This window comes from Giraffa tippelskirchi, chromosome 12 (genome assembly GCF_054371585.1).
Source record: "Giraffa tippelskirchi isolate mGirTip1 chromosome 12, T2T-mGirTip1v1.2.pri, whole genome shotgun sequence".
Lineage (NCBI taxonomy): Eukaryota > Metazoa > Chordata > Mammalia > Artiodactyla > Giraffidae > Giraffa > Giraffa tippelskirchi.
Window position 1 is genome coordinate 40,086,649 of NC_137286.1, and position 20,581 is coordinate 40,107,229.

Sequence of the window (20,581 nt, forward strand, 5' to 3'; positions counted from 1 at the left end):
TTGAACTCACTGTGAGGTCTACCCAGCAGAGCTGGGCACTTTTGCCACCATGGGCTCTGCCCATAAGGCCAGCATCGGATGAAGCAGTGCTGTACTTTATTGCTGTTGTTCAGTCTCTCAATCATGTCTGACTCTGCCACCCCATGGACGGCAGCACACCAGGATTCCCTGCTCTTCACTATCTCCTGGAGTTTGCTCAAACTCATGTCTGTTGAGTCGGTGATGCATCCAACCATCTCATCCTCTGTCATCCTCTTCTCCTCCAGCCCCCAATCTTCCCCAGCATCAGGATCTTTTCTAATGAGTTGGCTCATCACATCAGGTGGCCAAAGTATTGGAGCTTCAGCTTCAGCATCAGTCCTTCCAATGACTATTCAGGGTTGATTTCTTTTAGAATTGACTGGTATGCTCTCTTTGACGTCCAAGGGACTCTCGAGAATCTTCGCAGCAACACAATTCAAAAGCATCAGTTCTTCGGCTCTCAGCCTTCTTTATGGTCCAATTCTCACTGTATTTTATTAAATTAGGTCTTTACATCTAGTGGCACATAATATATTATTAATATTAGTAAAAACTGAAAGCAACTGAGAAAGGACATGGGAGAGCCTTCTGGGGTGAGAGTAATGTTCCTAAGAAGCTAAGTTTGTCAGGTGTATCTCTTTTTCAAAATTAATTGAATGGTACTTACATTTCACGGTGTAAACTTTACCTGAAAGAAGAATAGTCACCAAATACTGAGCTTGTTTTCATTATATATATGCTGAAGTGTTTAGAAGTGAATTGTAGGGGTGCTTGAAACTTATTTGGAAATGTATTAAAAATATAAGATGGGAACTTCCCTGGTGGTCCAGTGGTTAAGAATCCACCTTGCAAGGCAGGGGACATTAGTTCCATCCCTGGTCTGGAAGATCCCACGTACTGACGGGCAACTAAGCCCATGCACCACAACTACTGAGCCCATGTGTCCTAGAGCCCGTGCTCTGCAACGAGAGAAGCCACTGCAAGAAGAAGCCTGTGCACAGCTAGAGAGTAGCCCCCACTCACCACTAGAGAAGGCCTATGCACAGCAACAGCAACCCAGTGCAGTCAAATAAATGAATATATTTTAAAAAATTAAAAAAAATAAGACGGATGTATGGGTGGATAGAGGGTTGGTGGGATGGATAGTCACGTAACAAGGCAAAAAAATGTTGCTTGTAGAATCAAATAGTGGGTATATGCTTGTTGACTACAGATCTTTCCACTTTCCTATATGTTTGAACATTTTTGATAATAATATTTTGGAAATAACACAATTGAAAGCAAGCTAAGTTGATAACTGGGGGAGGTATGAAATCAACTGTGTCCCTGATGTGATTTTCTGAGGCCATAATGGTGATGGTTCTGATAACTTCACAGGAACCGAGAAGCCTAACTTGAAGTAGAAACATCAGCATGGCAATTGGTCTGTTATGTGTCTAAGGATCGCTGTAGTTATTTTCAGCCACATGCTAAGAATTCACACTTTAGCATGAAACAGAGCTGCCTGGGTTCAAACCTCAGTCCTGCTGCCCACCGTTTGGATAAGCTCCCCAGGCCCCATTCTGCTCACCTTACAATAAAGACAAGGCTTTCCCTGGTGGCTTAGACTGTAAAGAATCAGCCTGCAATATGGGAGACCTGGATTTGATCCCTGGGTCGGGAAGATCTCCTGGAGAACGGCATGGCAACCCACTCCAGTATTCTTGCCTGGAGAATTCCATGGACAGAGGAATCTGGTGCGCTACAGTCCATGGGGTTGCAGAGAGTCAGACATGACTGAGTGACTAATGCACACATCGCCTTATAGGGATGCAGGGGAAAATCCAGTGAGTCCATGTCCATCAGGGTCCTAAATCAGCGCCTGTGCTAAAAGCCCCCAGGTGGAGGGAGGTGCTGGTATTTACAGAGAGATTTCCAAGAGGCCCCCTCCAGGGTTGGCCAGCAGATGTGGGGAAGAGAGATAACGGGCTGACACACAGAGAGAAGGGCTCTTGAGGCCTGGCCCCACCAGCAAAGCCTCTTTTTTCCCTGCACTGACAAGTCACCAGGATGCTTTTTAAAAAAATTTTTTTTTAATTTATTTGACTGCCTCGGTCTTAGTTGCAGCATGCAAGATCTTTTGTTGTGACTTGAGGGCTTAGTTGCCTCAAGGCATGTGGGATCTTCCCGGACCAGGGATTGAACCCGTGTCCCCCACATTACAAGGTGGATAGTCAGCCACTGGACCACCAGGGAAGTCCCACCAGGATGAGTTTTTGAAAGATGCTATGAGGAAAGCAGACTGGATGGACAGATGTTTACGAAGCTCACAGAGGCAAGGTTAAGCTCATAAGATCTGAGACAGTTCATTTCTCATTGCTTCTCTACCTCTGCACCCAACCTAACTCCCGAAGCTCCACACACAACTCAACTGGCCCGCCCTGACCACCAGACTAGGCCAGTTCCCCAGCAAAAGCCTCTCATAGCGACGAATCCTCTTGTCATCATATTGATGTGTGTATGTGATTTTTTCCTTCCAGTTTCCCAGTAGATCCTCAGAGCCCAGCACAGTGCCTGAAGCAGAGACTGCGCTAAATAATCTGTTGAGAATGAATTCCAAGTGTATGAAAAAGCAACTGCACTCTCTGTAGATGGACAAATAGAAAATTGGTGGTGGGGTGAAGTGTTATTCGCTCAGTCATGTCCAACTCTTTGCAACCCCATGAACTGTAGCCCGCCAGGCTCTTCTGTCTGTGGGATTTTCCAGGCAAGAATAATGGAGTGGTTAGTCATGCCCTCTTCCAGGGGATCTTCCTGAACCAGGGAGATCAAACTCGTGTCTCCTGAACTGGCAAGCAGATTCTTTACCACCGAGCCAACAGGGAAGCCCCGAGAGGTTAATTACCTTTCCCCAAACCAACTAGCCCATTCATCTCAGCTAAGGTTCCATCTCAGCAGCCAGACCCCGCAGCCCTGGGGTCTCGGTCCTTATGTTCCACTGCCTTTCTTCTGAATTCAGAGACACTTTGATAGAACCTAACCAAATGGATCTCAGGGTTCCAGCCTCTTGGCTGTATCTTCCTGGAGCTAGAAAAGTCAGAAATGTGCCTTCGACTTGCTTCTCTCTCTTTTTTAAAAGAAAACCACGTGTTTATTCTCTTCTGCCAAAGTTACAACAGAGCTGAAGCTTTGCCAGTGTTGACTTTAAAAGCTGGGCTGAGGGGTTAAAATCCTTTCCCCTGATGCCTGTTTGTTTATGTTTCCGGAGTGAAAGAAGGAGGTTGTTATAAGAAACCATCTGATCCATTGCAGAGGCTGTACCTGCAGCAAGGCAGGGAGTCTGGCCCGAGTACCTGGCGCCCCTCCCAGCACTTAGATCCGAGAAGGCTCAGAATGGGTCCCTGCTCCAGAGACCTGCCCTCCTGTCTCCCACAGACGCTGAGCAGCGCCCCCTCCTGTTCTGCATCCTGTTAGAAGTGGAGCACAGCCGTGGGGACCCTGACAACTTTGGACGTTTACACATCGACGCCCCTGCCCCTGAGAGTTGCCAGGACCCCTCACAGAGGAAGAAAGGGCAGGTAGAAACCGGCTGCCCTAGCCAGGGCTTTCTCTCATCCCCTTTGGTGGGGGGGTCCTACAATAAAGCCCACCCTTCACCCTTCTGACAAGCAGCCTAGTGAGCATTCAGCCAGCCTCCGCGAGGACAACGCAGACAGACAGGGAGGGACTGTACCACACACGGGCGCGCGCACACACACACACACACACACACAACACAGTATAACCACAACAATGCTTTTCTATGCTTCCACCCCTCTGGGAGAGTGTCAAAAAGAAAAAGTCAAACCCTCCATCTCCACCTCCCCGTGATTCAGCCCCACTCACCATTCTCCTTTCGTGGGAAGACCCTCTTCTGCAAACTCATGTCGGGGGGCTCTGAGGTTGTGGGAGAGCCGTGACTGGTCCCTCTGGGTCTGGATCAAGAAGTCTTGGGGGATCAACAGCAGCTTCTAGGGCTGGGAGTATTTGAATGGGAGTTAAAATTACAAAGTAACTCCTCGTTAGAACTGTTTTTCCCCCCGCCGGCAGGGAGGGAGGAAAAAAAATCCCTTTCCCTCTGCCAGCAAATCTTTAACGTCTCCAAACAGTCGCTTCCAACTCCTGCCCTCCTTGTGAAGCGAATGTGTAGAAGGCGATGTAATTTCACTGAATCAAGCCCTCGGATCACAAGCCTTTTCCTGTACCACAAACAGAAATGTAAAACCTCAAACTCTCTCTTGGACTGGGAGTCGTTGCGAGCGGGCAGAACACGATGCTGTCTGAGGTTAATGTATGGAAAACGTGCTGAACTTTTCAGATCATCCCAAGAGCTGGAGTCGGTCCCCCCCCCCACTTCCCACCCTCAATCTTTTTTTTTTTCTTTTTAATGAGTTCTGGTGTGTTTATGTCATTGCAAGGGACAAACACGACACCTCCAGTCCTTGCCCAAAGTCGAAGTGATTCATTTTCTCCTTCACACACGCCACACACACACACAGCGCCTGTTGAATCCCAGTGAAAACGGCTTTCATAAAATTCGCGCGGGGCTGGGGTGGAGTGAGGCGGGGTGAATGCAGTCTGTGTCCTGCGAAGGGCAGTTGGGCTCGGGGGAAGGTGGAGGCTGACTTGAATCAAGACAAACAGAAGGCGGCCTGACTCCCGCCCATGTCAAGAGGAGGAGGGATGAAAGAAAAGTGGACACAAGCCCTGGGGAACTGGGCTCCGAAACGCTCGCAGCGTTCTCTGCCCAACTTCCCCTTGTTAGCCTTCCCATACCCTGAAGGATCTATTTTTAGACTTGGACAAGGCATACTATTATTTTAAATGACCGATTTGATTGCTGGGTTAAAGAAATCCTTGGATTCCCCCCACCAGAAAGACCAAAAGAATATACAGTAAGTGGGCAAAGAGTTGGGGCCGGAAAGCTGGGGAAGAATGTGATGGTTTTCAGGACATGGCAATGTGACAGCAGACGCAAGTAAAATCCTGCTATGTTTGATAGAGAAAAAGCCACCATGGAAGCAGGAGTGACAGACCCTGAGTCAGTTTCTGGGTTACCTGTCACCTGCCAAGCGGCCCAGGTCTTCTAGGGATGGGCCCCTGCCATGGATGCCTCTGGCCCCATGACCGATGTCACTCCCACCATTCATAGTCTTTAGAAATATTTATTTATTTGGCTGCACCAGGTCTTAGTTGCATGAGGGATCTAGTTCCCTGACCAGGGATCAAACCTGGGCCCCCTGCCTTGGGAGCGCAGAGTCTTAACCACTGGACCACCAGGGAAGTCCCTGTTCATAGCCTTTTTTAAATAAAACTTTTCAAATTTTTTATTGGGGCGTAGCCAATTAATAATGCTGTGATAGTTTCAGGTGAACAGCAAAGGGACTCAGCCTTACATATACATGTATCCATTCTCCCCCACGGAGAAGACAATGGCACCCCACTCCAGTACTCTTGCCTGGAAAGTGGGAGGACCCACTTTCCTCAATTGTACTTCTCCAAATTTAATCTTGCTTCGTGCATATGGATCACACTACACACTGTGTGTTTGTTACCTGATTTAATTTGCTTAGTGATGTAATACATTTCTGACAATGTTGTTGTTTAGTCACTCAGTTGTGTCCGACTCTTTTGCGAGCCCATGGACTGTAGCCCACCAGGCTCCTCTGTCCATGGAATTCTCCAGGCAAGAATATCATCCAGGTCCTCCTGGATGGAGGACCCTGGTAGGCTGCAGTCCATGGGGTCGCTAAGAGTCAGACACGACTGGGCGACTTCACTTTCACTTTTCACTTTCATGCGTTGGAGAAGGAAATGGCAACCCACTCCAGTGTTCTTGCCTGGAGAATCCCAGGGACAGCGGGGCCTGGTGGGCTGCCGTCTATGGGGTCCCACAGAGTCAGACACCACTGAAGTGACTTAGCAGCAGCAACAGCACTCTCCCCCAAACTCCCCTCCCATCCAGGCTGCCGTATAACATTGAGCAGAGTTCCCTGTGCTGTACAGTAGGTCCTTGTTGGTTATCCATTTTAAATATAGCAGTCTGCACATGTCCATCCCAAACTCCCTGACTATCCCTTCCCCATATCCTTCCCTCTGGCAACCATAAGATCCTTCTCTGTGAGTCTGTTTTGTAAATAAGTTCATTCTTATCACCTCTTTTTAAAGATTCTGCCCATAAGGGATGTCAAACAATATTCCTCCTTCTCTGTCTAACTTCACTCAGCACCGCGGTTCACAGTCTTGAATCACCATCACTCAATTAAACCACCTCCAGGTCACTGTAACCACTCCACCTTTCCGCCACCTTCCCACCTCCCACCTTCCTTAAATAATCATTTCTCTGGGCAGTGCTGCAGGGTGCAGGGGGGGAAAAAAGAAAAAAAAACTCTGCTGTCAGCACCTGGAGTCAGAACAGCTCCCCGAGGGTCATCCTTCTCCCAGGATGAGGGTTGGGATCCAGGGCTGGCACTTCCTGCTGCCTGCTCTACCTTGCTTGTAGTAACCAACTGACTGCCCGGGCTGTAGACCTGCAGCATACTGCAGGTACTCTATGCACAGAGAACCACGAGGGCCAGACACTGGCCTTGCATTCTAGTGGTACCCAGGTGCATCAACAATGGGAAGCCAGCTAGACAGGGGAATACTCTGCAGAAATTAAAATGATGTAATAAAGATTCATTGTCATAGAAGGGCTTTCCTGGTGTCTCAGGGGTAATGAACCCACCTGCTAGTGACAAGAGAGTTGGGTTCGATCCCTGGATCGGGAAGATCCCCTGGAGAAGGACATGGCATCCCGCTCCAGTATTCTTGCCTGGAGAATTCCATGGACAGAGGAGCCTGGTGGGCTACAGTCCATGGGCTCGCAAAAGAGTCGGACACAACTGAGTGACTAAACAACAACATTGTCAGAAATGTATTACATCACTAAGCAAATTAAATCAGGTAACAAACACACAGTGTGTAGTGTGATCCATATGCACGAAGCAAGATTAAATTTGGAGAAGTACAATTGAGGGATTTGGGGGGGACTTCCCTGGTGGTTCAGTGGTTAAGATTCTCTCCTCCCACTGCAGGGTCCACAGATTCCATCCTGGTTGAAGAACTAAGATCACACATGTCATGGCATGGGCAAAAAAAAAAAATTGAGGGATTTTTTTTTTCTTCATGGGCTTCCCAGTATCCATTAAGTTTTCCAATATCCATTAGGTTATTCTCACAAGTCAAAGAATAGCAATAGCTTTCAATTCATGACACTTATAGGATGATGGAAACATTTCTAAATTAAAAAAAAAAATTTGAGTCAAATCACTGGCTTTGAGGCTCCAAAGTAAACTTTGTTAAATCAGTAACAAAGAAGGTCCACTATGACCACTTCTGAAGGTCATAGCTCTTGATCATATGAATTAAGCCTTAGACAAAGGAATTATTATTTGATTAGTAGGCAGAAGAGTGGTCCCTCCAAAGGTGTCCACATGCTGTTTTCAGGGACCTGTGAACATGCTATGTTACATGCAAGAGGGGATAACTTTGCTAATCAGCTGATTTTAAAATAGTGGGACAAACTGAGAGAGTAACATTGACCTTTATACACTACCATGTGTAAAATAGATGGCTGGTAGGAAGCTGCTGTATAACACAGGGAGCTCAGCTCATTGCTCTGTGATGACCTAGAGGGGTGGGATGGACAGTGTGGGAGGGAGGCTCAAGAGGGGGAAGATACATATATATGTGTGTGTGTGTGTATACATACACACACACACACACATATAGCTGATTCACTCTGTGGTACAGCAGAAACTAACACAACAATGTACAGCAACTATATTCCAACAATTAAAATAAAATAAAGGGATTATCCTGGATGGCCCAGGTGGGCCCAATAAAGTCGGAAGTGTCCTTAAAAGTGGGAGAGGGAGGCAGAAGAGGAGGTCAGACTTAGAGAGAGTCTTGAAGAAGTGACACTGCTGTCTTTGATGATGCAGATGGGGGCCATAAGCCAAGGGTGGAGACGGCCTCCAGGAGCCAGCAAAAGCAAGAGAAAGGATTCTCCCCTCCAGTGTCCAGATAAGAATGCTAACTCTGCCAACACTTTTCATTCTAGCCCGTGGAGACCCAATTTGGACTTTTGACTTCCAGCACTCTAAGACAGTTTGTGCTGGTATTTTTTAATCAATTTATTTATTTATGGCTGTGCTGGGTCTTCCCTACTGCACGTGAGCTTTCTCTAGTTGCAATGAGCAAGGGCTACCCTCTAGTTGCAGTGCTCAGGCTTCTCACTGCAGTGGCTTCTCTTATTGTAGAGCATGGGCTCTAGGGCGTGCAGGCTTCAGTACTTATGGCTCACAGACTCTAGAGCACGTGCTCAGTAGCTGTGGTGCACGGGCTTAGTTACCCTGTGGCACATGGGATCTTCCCGGAGCAGGGATCGAATCCATGTCCCCTCCATTGGCAGGCAGAGTCTCAACCACTGGACCACCAGGGAAGTCCCACTATGTATTGTTTAAAGCTACTCATTTTGTGGCAATTTGTTACCGCAGCAATAGGACACTGACACATTTGAATCTGTGTGTATTTTGTTTTGTTTCTTCAATGATGAAAGCTTGGCCTGGACTACAAAGAGCAAAGCCTGGAGGATACAGAGCACAAAATTTATACCATAAACCCACAGATTTGGGGAAAACACTTGATGATATAAGAGAGGCTATTTTCTTATTTGAAAGAAGATAAAAGTCTGCCCAACTGAAGGGAAGATGAGTTTCAAAGAACACATGCCTGCAGAGGAATTCCTTACTTCTGCCCCTTTGTGGTTGGCACCAAGACATGCAGATAGTACATACTGAGGATAAGACATAACACAGAAACCTAGGTCCCACTTTCTGCCTGACATAGTGGGAGGAAAGAGCCTCATTTGAGTGTCCTGAGCCAACTCGGATTGGAAATGTCCACGTGGGAAGGTTAGACCAAGATCCTGGAACAATCCCTTGAGTTCCCATGGGAGGGTGGAGGTAGGGTGGGAGAGAGGAGCTGAAAGTTCCCTGAAGAGGTGAACTTGGAAGAGATGCCCAAAATACCTGAAGGCCCCAGCTGACCCAGGAGCCCCGGATGGCTGGATGTGGATGAAGCAGGGTGACCTTTGTGGTGAGAGAATCAGATCCCTGGGTGGCTAACACGAAGGGGATGGAACCTCTTGGACAAAGGAGAGGCTGGCAGCTCCCTCTACAGAGAATGCCTCAAAGAGGGGACCGCAGGCTCCGCATCCCATCCCCAGTGCCACCATCTCACATAACAACCAGGCAGGGAGACCCTCAACTGGCTGAGCAGGAACCCAGAGAAGACCTGACTAAGATCGGGAGTAAACCAGGAATGACTGAATTGGCTTTGGATTAGCAAAATCCATTTTCCATCTTCAGGACTTGCCTGGTGGTCCAGTGTCGAAGACGCCACACTCCCAATGCCAGGGGCCTGGGTTCAGTCCCTGGTTGGGGAACTAGATCCCACATGCTGCAGCTGAAAGTCCCGAGTGCTGCAACTAAGACCCAGTGCAGCCAGATAAATAAATATTTTTAAAAACCCACTGTCCAGAAAAATGGGGGTTAAAGAGTTAAGTTCAATAACAGAGAAATATGGAAAATTGCATATTTTTTTCTGAAAACAGATTATTATTGATAGTACATGCCACAATATAAACAGAGGTTATCTCTGGCTAGTGAGAGATTATAGGTGCTTTTCATTTCTTTTTCTCTGCATTTCCTACTTTTCCAAAAGGAACAAGTTTGTATATGTACGGATGTTAGAGCTGGACAATAAAGAAGGCAGAGTGCCGAAGAATTGATACTTTCGAACCATGGTGCTGGAGAAGACTCTTGAGAGTCCCCTGGAAGGCAAGGAGATCAAAACAGTCAATCCTAAAGGAAATCAACCCTGAATATTCACTGGAAGGACTGATTCTGAAGCTGAAGCTCCAATGCTTTGGCCACCTGATGTGAACAGCCAACTCATTGAAAAAGACCCTGATGCTGGGAAAGACTGAGGGCAGGAGGAGAAGGGGACAACAGAGGATGAGATGGTTGGATGGCATCATTGATTCATTGGACATGAACTTGGGCAAACTCTGGGAGATGGTGAGGGACAGGGAGGCCTGGTGTGCTGCAGTCCATGGGGTCACAAAGAGTCTGACATGACTCAGCGACTGAACAACGACAGCTCCTTCCTCTCTGAAGACACCCCTAACCCAAGTGAGTGGAGACAGGGTCAAATGACACAATCTCAATTATAATCACAGAATAGAAGAGAATATGGGGTTTCCCAGGTGTCTCAGTGGTAAAGAACACTCCTGCCAACGCAGGAGACACATTCAATCCTTGACTCAGCAAGATCCTCTGGAGGAGGAAATGGCAACCCATTCCAGCATTCCTGCCTGGGAATTCCCATGGGCAGAGGAACCTGGCGGGCTACATTCCATGGGGTCACAAAGAGTCGGACACAACTTAGTAACTAAACTACTACATAGCTGATTCATTTTGCAGAATAGCAGAAACTAATACAATACCGTGAAGCAACTACACTCCAATAAAATTAAAAAAAAAAAAAAAAGCTTGGTTACCTCCTCCAACCTAGACAAGAAGGTAGGGAAGGAACTAATAAGTTGTCCACAGATTCTAGAGGCCACCCCCTGGCTGGCTGACCATGAGCTTCAGCCAGGCTTGTGCTGCAGCACAGGGAGCAAGGACAGAAATGGCAGCGCCAGCCCAGGCAGGGATGCAGGAAGCATCAGGCGACCCAGTGGGGCACAGAGATGACTTGGGAATCAAAACAAACATGAAAGTCTCATGGTAAGCCTTAGGGTGTCCTGTCTTTGCTCTCCCTGGAGGTGATGGATAGGTAACAAGCCCACTATTTGGAAGGTCGTGTGAGTTCAGTCTTGCCGTGGAGAGATTACTCACTGGTCCAGCTGGGAGACCTGGGAGAGGCTCAGCAGGATGCTGAAATGGAGACTGAGTGCTAAGCCAGGGAGACAAAGGACCACTGTCTGAATCCCACCTCTCCAGGGGGAACTGGATGTGCCTGGATGGATGCCAACTCAAAAGAGGCCCAGGGTCCACCCGAGGCCAGGCATCCTCTCTGAGGCAGTCTGAAGTACAGGGAGGCAGCACCAAAGGCCAGAGCTTGTTCTCAAGGGAAGTCCAAGAGCCAAGTTGTGAAGCCTAGACCCAGTCCAGTGTCCAAAAGGGAGAGTGGGAGGACACTGGGGAGCTGAGGATGCAGAGTGGGGGAGGACTGGACTGGCTTAAGGGTCCAGAGCGTGCTCAAGGAGGGACAGGAACCCCAGTGATAGGGATGGATTTCATGGAAGATAGTTTTCCCACAGACTGAAAATGCCAGGGATGGTTTGGGGTTGATTCAAGCACACTACATATTTTTAATTAATTTTTTTATTGGAGGATAACTGCTTTACAATATTGTGTTGGTTTCTGCCATCCATCAACATGAATCAGCCATAGGTATATATAGGTCCCCTCCTTCTTGAACGTCCTTCCCACCACCCTCCCCATCGCACCCCTCTAGGTTGTCACAGAGCGCCGGTTTGAGCTCCCTGTGTCATTTAGCAAATTCCAACTGGCTGTCTATTTTATATATGGTAATGTGTATGTTTCTCTGCTACTCTCTCCATTCGTCCCTCCCTCTCATTCCCCCCCCTCAACCTGTGTGCACAGGTCTGTTCTCTATGTCTGTGCCTTCACTGCTGTGAAGACAGCAGTCTTCAGTACCATCTTTCTGTATTCCATATGTATGCATTAACAAACAAGATTTGTATTTCTGGCTTACTTCACTCTGGATAATAGGCTCTAGCTTCATCCACCTTATTTGAACTGACTCAAATGCATTCCTTTTTATGCCTCAGTAATATTCCATTGTGTGTATATACCACAGATTCTTTATTCAGTCATCTGTCAGTGGACATCTAGGTTGCTTCCACGTCCTGGCTGTTGCAAATAGTGCTATGTGAACATTGGGGTACACGGAGCACATTACATTTGTTGTGCACTTTATTTCTAATATAATGCTGCCGCTGATCTGACAGGAGGTACACACTGGTCCATGACCTGGAGGTTGAGGACCCCTGTTCTAGACTAGACTTCATGGAGGAGATGGCATTAAGTTTGATCTTGAAGCCAGTCTCACTCCCAGGCCACTTCACACCTCCTTCCCCTGACACTGGCCCCAGAGTCAGGAGAAACACCAGGGAACTGTCAGCCTCCCTTCCAGCCTGGAGCTCTCTTGGTGGTTGTCTCTGAGTCTGTGCTGTCTGTGGGGGACACAGCAGCTGTTCCTCTAGGGCCATGGATCCCCTTTCCTCTTCCTTCTACTGTTCTAATCTCTGATCCTCCCTAAACCCTGTCCTCCACACCTTAATCAGCTGCTGTCCTTATTCTCTGCAGGATTCTATTTGCAGCTAAGCAACTGGGGCTTCCCAGGTGGCACTAGTGGTAAGGAACCTACCTGCCAATGCAGGAGACACAAGAGACACAGGTTCAATCCCTGGGTCGGGAAGATCCCCTGGAAGAGGGCAAGGCAACCCACTCCAGCATTCTTGCAAGGAACATCCCATGGACAGAAGAGCCTGGCGTGCTACGATCCTTGAGACTGCACAGAGTTGGACACATCTGAGCACGCACAAAATACAATAAGGACAATGGGCTCAGGAGGGAGCCTCAGGAAATTCCAACATTTAAGGGATCAGCAGTGGAAGAGACATGCAACATCAAGGCAGAGAAGAAACTAAAGAGAGAAATAAAAATTAAGAAAGTTCCAACACAGAAGCCAAGGGGAAGGGAGGGTCCGTTTTGTATTTTGTTTAGTCGTTGTTGGCTTTGGGACAAAAGAAATAAACTTCAGGAACCTCTGGCAAATCAAGTTGGCCTCCCGTCTTTCTTGGAGAAGAGACTAGCTTTTAGCATCCCCTGGAATGAAACAGCTGTCATTTCTAGGGTGCTAAGAAGGGGGATTGGGGCAGGTGGGGGGGTAGAGAGAGCAGATGGATATAACTAAACTGAGGATCTGGTCAGGGGTTTCAACCAATTTCCCAAACCTAGCGCTAATTCGTGCAGCCCACAGTCCATTTCCCATAAATTGAAATCCCTGTGTATTTGAACGGAAATATAATCCACGTGTTCATGATTCATTTGCACTTTATGTAACCAAATGTTGGGCTGTCACTGTTTGATGTCCAAGACACCATCTGAAGAATCTTTGCAGCCAGAAGTCATGAGTTGCCAGAGAATTGAAAAGGAGACAAGTCTTGGCCAGCCACATCCCTAAATCGTAGAGCAGTCAGCAGAGAATGAAGAGGTACAGTGTGAAAGGGGGGCATCCGATATGTACTTATAGATCAGATATATGTTCTGTGCCTCAAGCTGCAAGCATCTGATGCTAAACAAGCCACATCAACAAACAGGCAGTGCCCACAGAGATGCTGTCGGTGATGTAACTGTTTGGTTCCTGCTGAACATTTTAGATGATTTCCAACTCTGATATTATAAAGCTAAAACAAAAATCTTTGTGTATCCGTTTTTGTCCACATCTCTTATTATTGCCTGATGATAAGTTTCCAGATATAGAATTACTGGATCACAGGAAATACACATAGTGTTAAATTTTATTTCAGGAAAATTGCAAAGTTACCCTTTTATACCGGACTTCCCAGGTGGCGCTAGTGGTAAAGAACCCACCTGCCAATGCAGGAGACATAAGAGATGCGGGTTTGATCCCTGGGTTGGGAAGATCCCCTGGAGGAGAGCAGGGCAACCCATTCCAGTATTCTTAACCTTGAGAATCCCAGGAACAGGGAAGCCTGGAAGGCTATGGTTCATAGGGTCACAAAGAGTGGGACACCACTGAAGCAACTTAGCACACATGTATGCACCCTTTTACGCACAATGGATGAACTTGTCTTTCTCACCATGCTTTTTTAAGCTCTATGCATTATCAAAGAAATAATCAATGATGCATTAGAAAGTTATTAAAATTTATGTTTCAAAGACTATTTTATATAGCATGCAAAGCTACTAATTATATAAATACAAAATTGCATAACTGAGTAATTATATACAAGTGTAAACTCAATTTTCTTTAAACTATTCCATAGTGTGATGTATATTTTATCACACAGAACAGCAGTTTCAGTATATGAAAAGATGCTCAACACCACTAATCATGAGAGAAATGCAAATCAAAACCACAATAGTATGTCACCTCACATCTGTTAGAATGGCTGGTACCAAAAAGATAAGAAGCAGCAGGTGTTGGTGAGGATGTGGAGAGAAGGGAACCCTTGTGCACTATGTGTGGGAATGTAAATTGGTGCAGCCAGTGTGGAAAACAGTATGGAGGTTCCTCAAGAAATCAAAAATAGAACTACCACATGATCCAACAATTCTACTTCTGATATTTACCCAAAGAAAACAGAAACACTAGTTTGAAAAGATATATACACCCCTATGTTCACTCCAGCATTTTTCACAATAGTCAAGACATGGCAACAAGCTAGGTGTCCATCAATGGATGAATGGATAAAGACAAAAAAACTTTATGTTTATATATATATACACACATACATATATAACACATATATATTTCATTTATTTAGGGGCTTCTCTAGTGGCTCAGATGGTAAAGAATCTGCCTGCAATGCAGGAGACCTAGGTTCGATCCCTGGGTCAGAAAGATCCCCTGGAGAAGGGAACTGCTACCCACTCCAGTATTCTTGCCTGGAAAATTTCATGGACAGAGGAGCCTGGTGGGCTACAATCCATGGTGTCGCAAAGAGTTGGACTCGAATGAGCAACTTTTACTCACTCACTTATTGCTATGTATACACACACACAGTGGAATATTATTTACCCATAAAAAGAATGAAATCTTGCTATTTGTGACAACATGGATGGTCCTTGAGAGCAGGATGCTTAGTGAAAGAAGTCAGACAGAGAAAAATAGACTATGATTTCTCTTATGTGTGGAACCTGAAAAAACAACACAAAAGAACCCCCAAGCTCATAGATAGAGACAACAGATTAGTGGTTGCTAGAGGTGGGCAGCCAGGGTAGGGTGGTGGAAGGGGTGTGGGCAAAATGAGTGAAGAGAGTTAAGAGATATAAACTTCCAGTTATAAATAAGTCAAGTGTGTGAGTGTGCTTAGTCGTGTCCAACTCCTTGTGACTTCATGGACGGTAGCCTGCCAGGCTCCTCTGTCCATGGAATTTCCCAGGCAAAAATACTGGAGTGGGTTGCCATTTCCTTCTCTGGGGGATTTTCCCAACCGAGGGATCAAACTCGTGTCTCCTGCATTGGCAGGCAGATTCTTTACCTCTGAGCCACCAGGGAAGCCCAAGGTTAATAATACTGCCTTGCATATTTGAAAGTTACTAAGAATAGATTTTTAAAGTTTTCAACACAAGAAAAACAATTCTGTAACTATGCCTGATGATGAATGTTAACTAGACTTAGTGTGGTGATCGCATCACAATATATCCAACTATTGAATCACTGTGTTGTACACCTGAAATTAATGTTGTATGTCAACTGTAATTCAATAAAAAATTTTTTTTCTTAAAGAATATCAGCTTCAGCTGCAATAACAAAATCAATCCTCAACTCTCAGCATTTTAATCCCAACGGAAGTTTACTTCTCATCAGCACAAAATCTGATGCAACCCAGGCCACTCTCCAAGGCAGCCCTTTCCAGGTGGTGACTCAGGGACCCAGGCTGTCTCCTTCCTGTGTCTCCACCGTCTCAACACTGGTTGAATTCAGAGTCCCAGAGCAGAGGACAAGAGAGCACAGAGACTTATATGTGGGCTTTTCAAGGCCTCAGGCCAGACCTGACACATGTCATTTTCATTCATGATCAACTGTCTAGAACTTACCCTCTGACCATGCCCAACCGGTGGGCAGCTAGAAAGAGCACAAGGATGTTCAGTGACCACTCAAAGTCTCAGCTACAGTCTGGTCACCAAATATTCCTTTTCTCCCTTCTCCCACAAAGAAAACATGTACAGTCCACGAGGGATGACCCATCGCCCCATCGATTTATAGCCCCCGGCTCAAAAGATCAGAATCTCCAGCAGACACACGGGTCCTTGTATCAAGCCAGAGGTGGCTGCTGTCAGTTCTGAGAAGCATCTTTCTAGAGCAGGAGTCGGCAAACTTCTTCTTCAGGGCCAGAAAGTAAATACGTTAGGCTTGTGGGCCATGAAGTCTCTGCTACAGCTATTCAACCCTGCCACTGTAATGCAAAAACAGACACTGACACTCTGTAAATGAATGGGCATGGCAGAGAATGAGATGGTTGGATGGCATCATCGACTCAATGGACATGAGTTTGAGAAACTGCGGGAGATAGTGAAGGACAGGAAAGGCCGGTGTGCTGCAGTCCATGGGGTCATGAAGAGTTGGACATAACTGAGTGACTGAGTGCTCTCAAAGGGCACTGCAATTATTTACTGCTCGTCAAGGACACCTTTTGGAAAGGTCTCCATTTTCCATTGACTCCTTGGCCACCTGTGCAGTAGACATTGGAAAGCCTGTGTCCCTTGGGGGCTGCTTTCCTCAGCCTGTTTGATGCCTGTGCATGGTTGGAGTTTCAGGATGCTTAGAGGGTTAAAAGTCTTGAATAATCACAGGCTTTCTAAGGCCAGGGTTCTTTTTTTTTTGGCAGTCTGACTCTCAGACGACTCAGTCGTCACTTCCCAGTTCCATCTTCCAGGAACCACACCCACTGTTCTTTCAAGACTTGGTTCCTAGAGCTGCTGTATTTGTTTATTTCACATCCCCAAGCCTCTTTCACACAATACAACAGTGGCTGCCTTCAGGCCACCTACAGCCACAAGTGTGAAGTTCCTACCCTTCCTCTGTTTGCTCTGAGACATAAAAACCAGAGGGAAATTTTAATTATAGGTGTCAGACCCGCACCTTTCATTTGATTTTTGCCCTGCTTCCAACTGGACAGGGCACTGGGTACCACACCCTGAATCTGAATTTGCCTTTGGCCACTCTGAAGTCTTTCTCAATCCCATTTCTGACGCTATCATCTCAAGGCGGTTCATTTTTCCAACCTTCATTTCTGGCCTTTCTCCATTCCCTGTTATTACTCTTGGAAATGAGTCGATTCTTTTCTGTGTGCATCTTTTCCTTGTAACACCTTGTTAAACATAGCCAGCAACAACCAATGCGATTACCACCATTCCGATTTTCCAACCACTTTCCCCAGAGCTACAAGTTCATTAGGAACCAAATGTGCCTTCCAGGTGATCACAGAAGACTAATCATAAATATTTCACCACTGCATAAGAGGGGCTGAGCATTCCAGTCCCATTTCCTTACTGCCATTTACCTAACTGATATATCGAAATGCACTGCAGGTTTTTCTAACAGCAGCATCTTACTTTTACTATCAACTTCTAAATTAGTCTGAATAAGCCAGGGTGTATTATGGGCACCCCCTAATTCAGTGGTTTAACACTTGCTTGCTCACATAAAGTCATAGATAAATCTGGCTGCATTCTGTGGCATATACAATATACATTAAGGTTTCCCACCCAAGTGGGTGATGGAAGCCCTGGACCCTGCTATGGAGGGGTCCAGCAAGCCACAGCTGGATGCTAAGGCCACAGTCACCAGCCTGCTCAGACATTTTCAGTGGAAGCTGGGGATGGCTGTGAGCTCAGACAGTTGCAGATTACTTAAGTGTCCTTATGTTTCAAAGTGGCAGATCGTTGAGGTCAAGTAAAGAACAAGTTTTTTTGAAATGACAATTCCACATTTTCTGAATTTCTATAGACTGTTCAAGGAAGTTGCTGTAATTATTGAAACTATGTGAAAACTGATTACTTGGTTGAAGAATTGCTACTGTTAGGGGAAACACACTGATCGAAACCGCCCACCCTGGCCAGGCACCATAGTAACCATTTGCATGAGTTGTTTTATGACAGGAGGTCCTGGTAAGGAACATGGAACTAATAAGCCTCCACCAACCAAAGAGTTCGGAAAAGGTCAAAATGAGGCACCACATGTCTGACCACCTCCCAGAATCTTTCTCTCTGGCATTCATCTTGGCTGAACAAGGCGTGCACCACCAGGAAGGACTCTTGAGTTAGAATGATTGGCCAAAGACAACCCGGAAACTAATCCCATCACCATAAAACCCGAGACTGCAAGCCACATGACAGAGCTGTTCTCCTGGGTTCCCTTCCTGCTGCTCTCCACCTGGGTGTTCTTCCCCAATAAAATCTCTTGCTTTGTCAGCACATGTGTCTCCTTGGAGAATTCATTTCTGAGTGTTAGACAAGAGCCCAGTTTCGGGCCCTGGAAGGGGTCCTCCTTCCTGAAACACTACCATCGTTCTAAAATCATAGACTTCATGGGACTTCCCTGGTAGTCCAGTTAGGACTTCTCCTTTCATTGCAGGGGGTGTGGGTTTGATCCCTGACCAGGGAGCTAGGACCCCACATGCCTTGTGGCCAAAAAAAAACAAAGCATAAAACAGAAGCAATATTGTAACAAAATCAATAAAGACTTTAAAAATGGTCCACATCCAAAAAAAAATTAAAATTAAAAAACTATCACTTAATTAAAAAAAAAAAAATGAACTTCACTTTCTGCAACAAAATGGCCTAAGGATCAAATGATAAGTACTGAATGAAAATTACACCATGGGTTTTCCATTTTTTAAGTAATAAAAAAAAAAAATCAAACAGGAAAAAATATAAAAATAAGATATATGTTAAGGAAACACACTAAAAAATAGGGAAACATTTTCTTTTCCTCAGTCTTCCACATTGAGTATTTATTACTTTGTAATCAGAATATGGACTTCCCACGTGACTTAGTGTTAAAGAATCTGCCTGCCAATGCAGGAGACACAGGTTCAATCCTTGGGTTGGGAAGACCCTTGGAGAAGGAAATGGCAACCTATTCCAGTATCCTTGCCTGGCAAATCCCATGGACAGAGGAGCCTGGTGGGCTACAGTCCCTGGGGTCATAGAGAGTCAGACACAACTGAGCAACTAAACAACAACAATCAGAAGATTACAAATACTTAAATCAATAGGTAATTCGGCTACTTGGGAGATATGGTTCTTAATAGTTTAGCTGACTTGATCCTTTGAAAACTGCATTCTCTGTATGGGCCTTTCAAAAATCTCTTTCAAGATGATACACTACCCCTGAAATTATCACAACATTGTTAATCGGCTATATTCCAAAACAAAATAAAAAGTTAAAAAAAAAAAAGATTATAGAAAGAAACAACCCATCAGTTAAACAAGCAAAATATATAGTTAAGTTTACCTTTACTCTTCATGGCACAAGGGATGAAGAACTGTGTCTTGGTGTTGGATGGTGGGCCTTTTATGCCTGTAGGTGTTAGTTCAGTGTAAAACACGCCATGAACCAAGTTCAAGGACATTAGCAGCAAAAAGGCTATTTGTGGCAGCATGTTCTCAGATGGATTCTGAAAAACAGGAAAGAATAATTTCATACAGCGTCGTCACTGACCTGTTTTATTTGTCTAATATTGTATAGATGAATTCTTTAGTTATCTACTTTTGTTAGCCTTATCTTATATATTCTGAATATATTCCATGAATTAATGAGCATTATAATTTTGTTAATCATACAAATGTATGTCTTATTTGGTTTTGAAAGCCACACCCAGATAACCAAGTAAAAATAAAGTGATTTAAATAAAAGGAAAAAAAATGATGCTAGGGTGTATAGGCCCTTCCTTCTCCTGGGATGGCCTTTCCTCTGAGAAGTCTTTCTGTTTTTATTTTATTATTATTCTTTTTATTGGAGATAATTGCTTTACAGTGTTGTGTTAGCTCCTGCTGTATAACAATGAATCAGCTATATGAATACATATATCCCCTCCCTCCTACGCCTCCCTGCCAACCCCCATTCCACCCCCTAGGTCATCACAGAGCACCGAGCTGAGCTCCCTGTATTATACAGCAGCTCCCTGTATTATATTACACTAACTATCTATTTTACACATGGCCATGCATATATGTCAGCGCCACTCTCTCAGTTCGTCCCACCCTCCCCTTTCCCTGCTGTGTCCACAAGTTCATTCTCTACTTCTGCATCTCTATTTCTACCCTCAAATATGTTCATCTGTACCTATTTTTCTAGATTCCATATATATGAGTTAATATATAATTCTTGTTTTATGAGAAGTCTCTCTAATCTCCAAAGAATCCTGGAGTCTGTTCTCCCAATAGTCCTATGTATTTAATTGTCACATTGGGATATGGTAGTAATACTTTAAATTTGTCTGCATGCTAAGTCACTTCAGTCATGTCTGACTCTTTGCAACCCCATGGGCTGTAGTCCACCAGGCTCCTCTGTCCATGGGATTCTCCAGGCAAGGATACTGGAGTGGGTTTTTGTGCCCTCCTTCAGGGGCTCTTCCCAACCCTGGGATCAAATCCGCATCTCTTACATCTACCTGCATTGGCAGGTGGGTTCTTTACCACGAGCACCC

The 20,581-nt window shown here is 45.5% G+C and overlaps 1 protein-coding gene, 1 non-coding gene and 1 pseudogene across 2 annotated transcripts in view; 1 reads left to right on the top strand and 2 right to left on the bottom strand.

The window, feature by feature from the left end:
• Positions 1-19,549, bottom strand: part of IL16 (interleukin 16) — a 126,140-nt gene extending 106,591 nt beyond the window's left edge. Inside the window, exons 1-2 of the mRNA XM_081550369.1 lie at positions 19,387-19,549; positions 3,886-4,016 (exon numbers count right to left, since the gene is read on the bottom strand). Coding sequence (XP_081406495.1) covers positions 3,886-3,925 — 40 coding nt within the window. The 5' untranslated portion in view covers positions 3,926-4,016; positions 19,387-19,549. The remainder of the gene's footprint in view (positions 1-3,885; positions 4,017-19,386) is intronic.
• TRNAG-CCC (transfer RNA glycine (anticodon CCC)) lies at positions 5,250-5,322 on the bottom strand. The gene has a single exon. It is a non-coding gene; the product is annotated as a tRNA-Gly (tRNA).
• LOC145529758 (COMM domain-containing protein 6 pseudogene) lies at positions 17,669-17,917 on the top strand (annotated as a pseudogene).
• Positions 19,550-20,581: the final 1,032 nt, after the last annotated feature.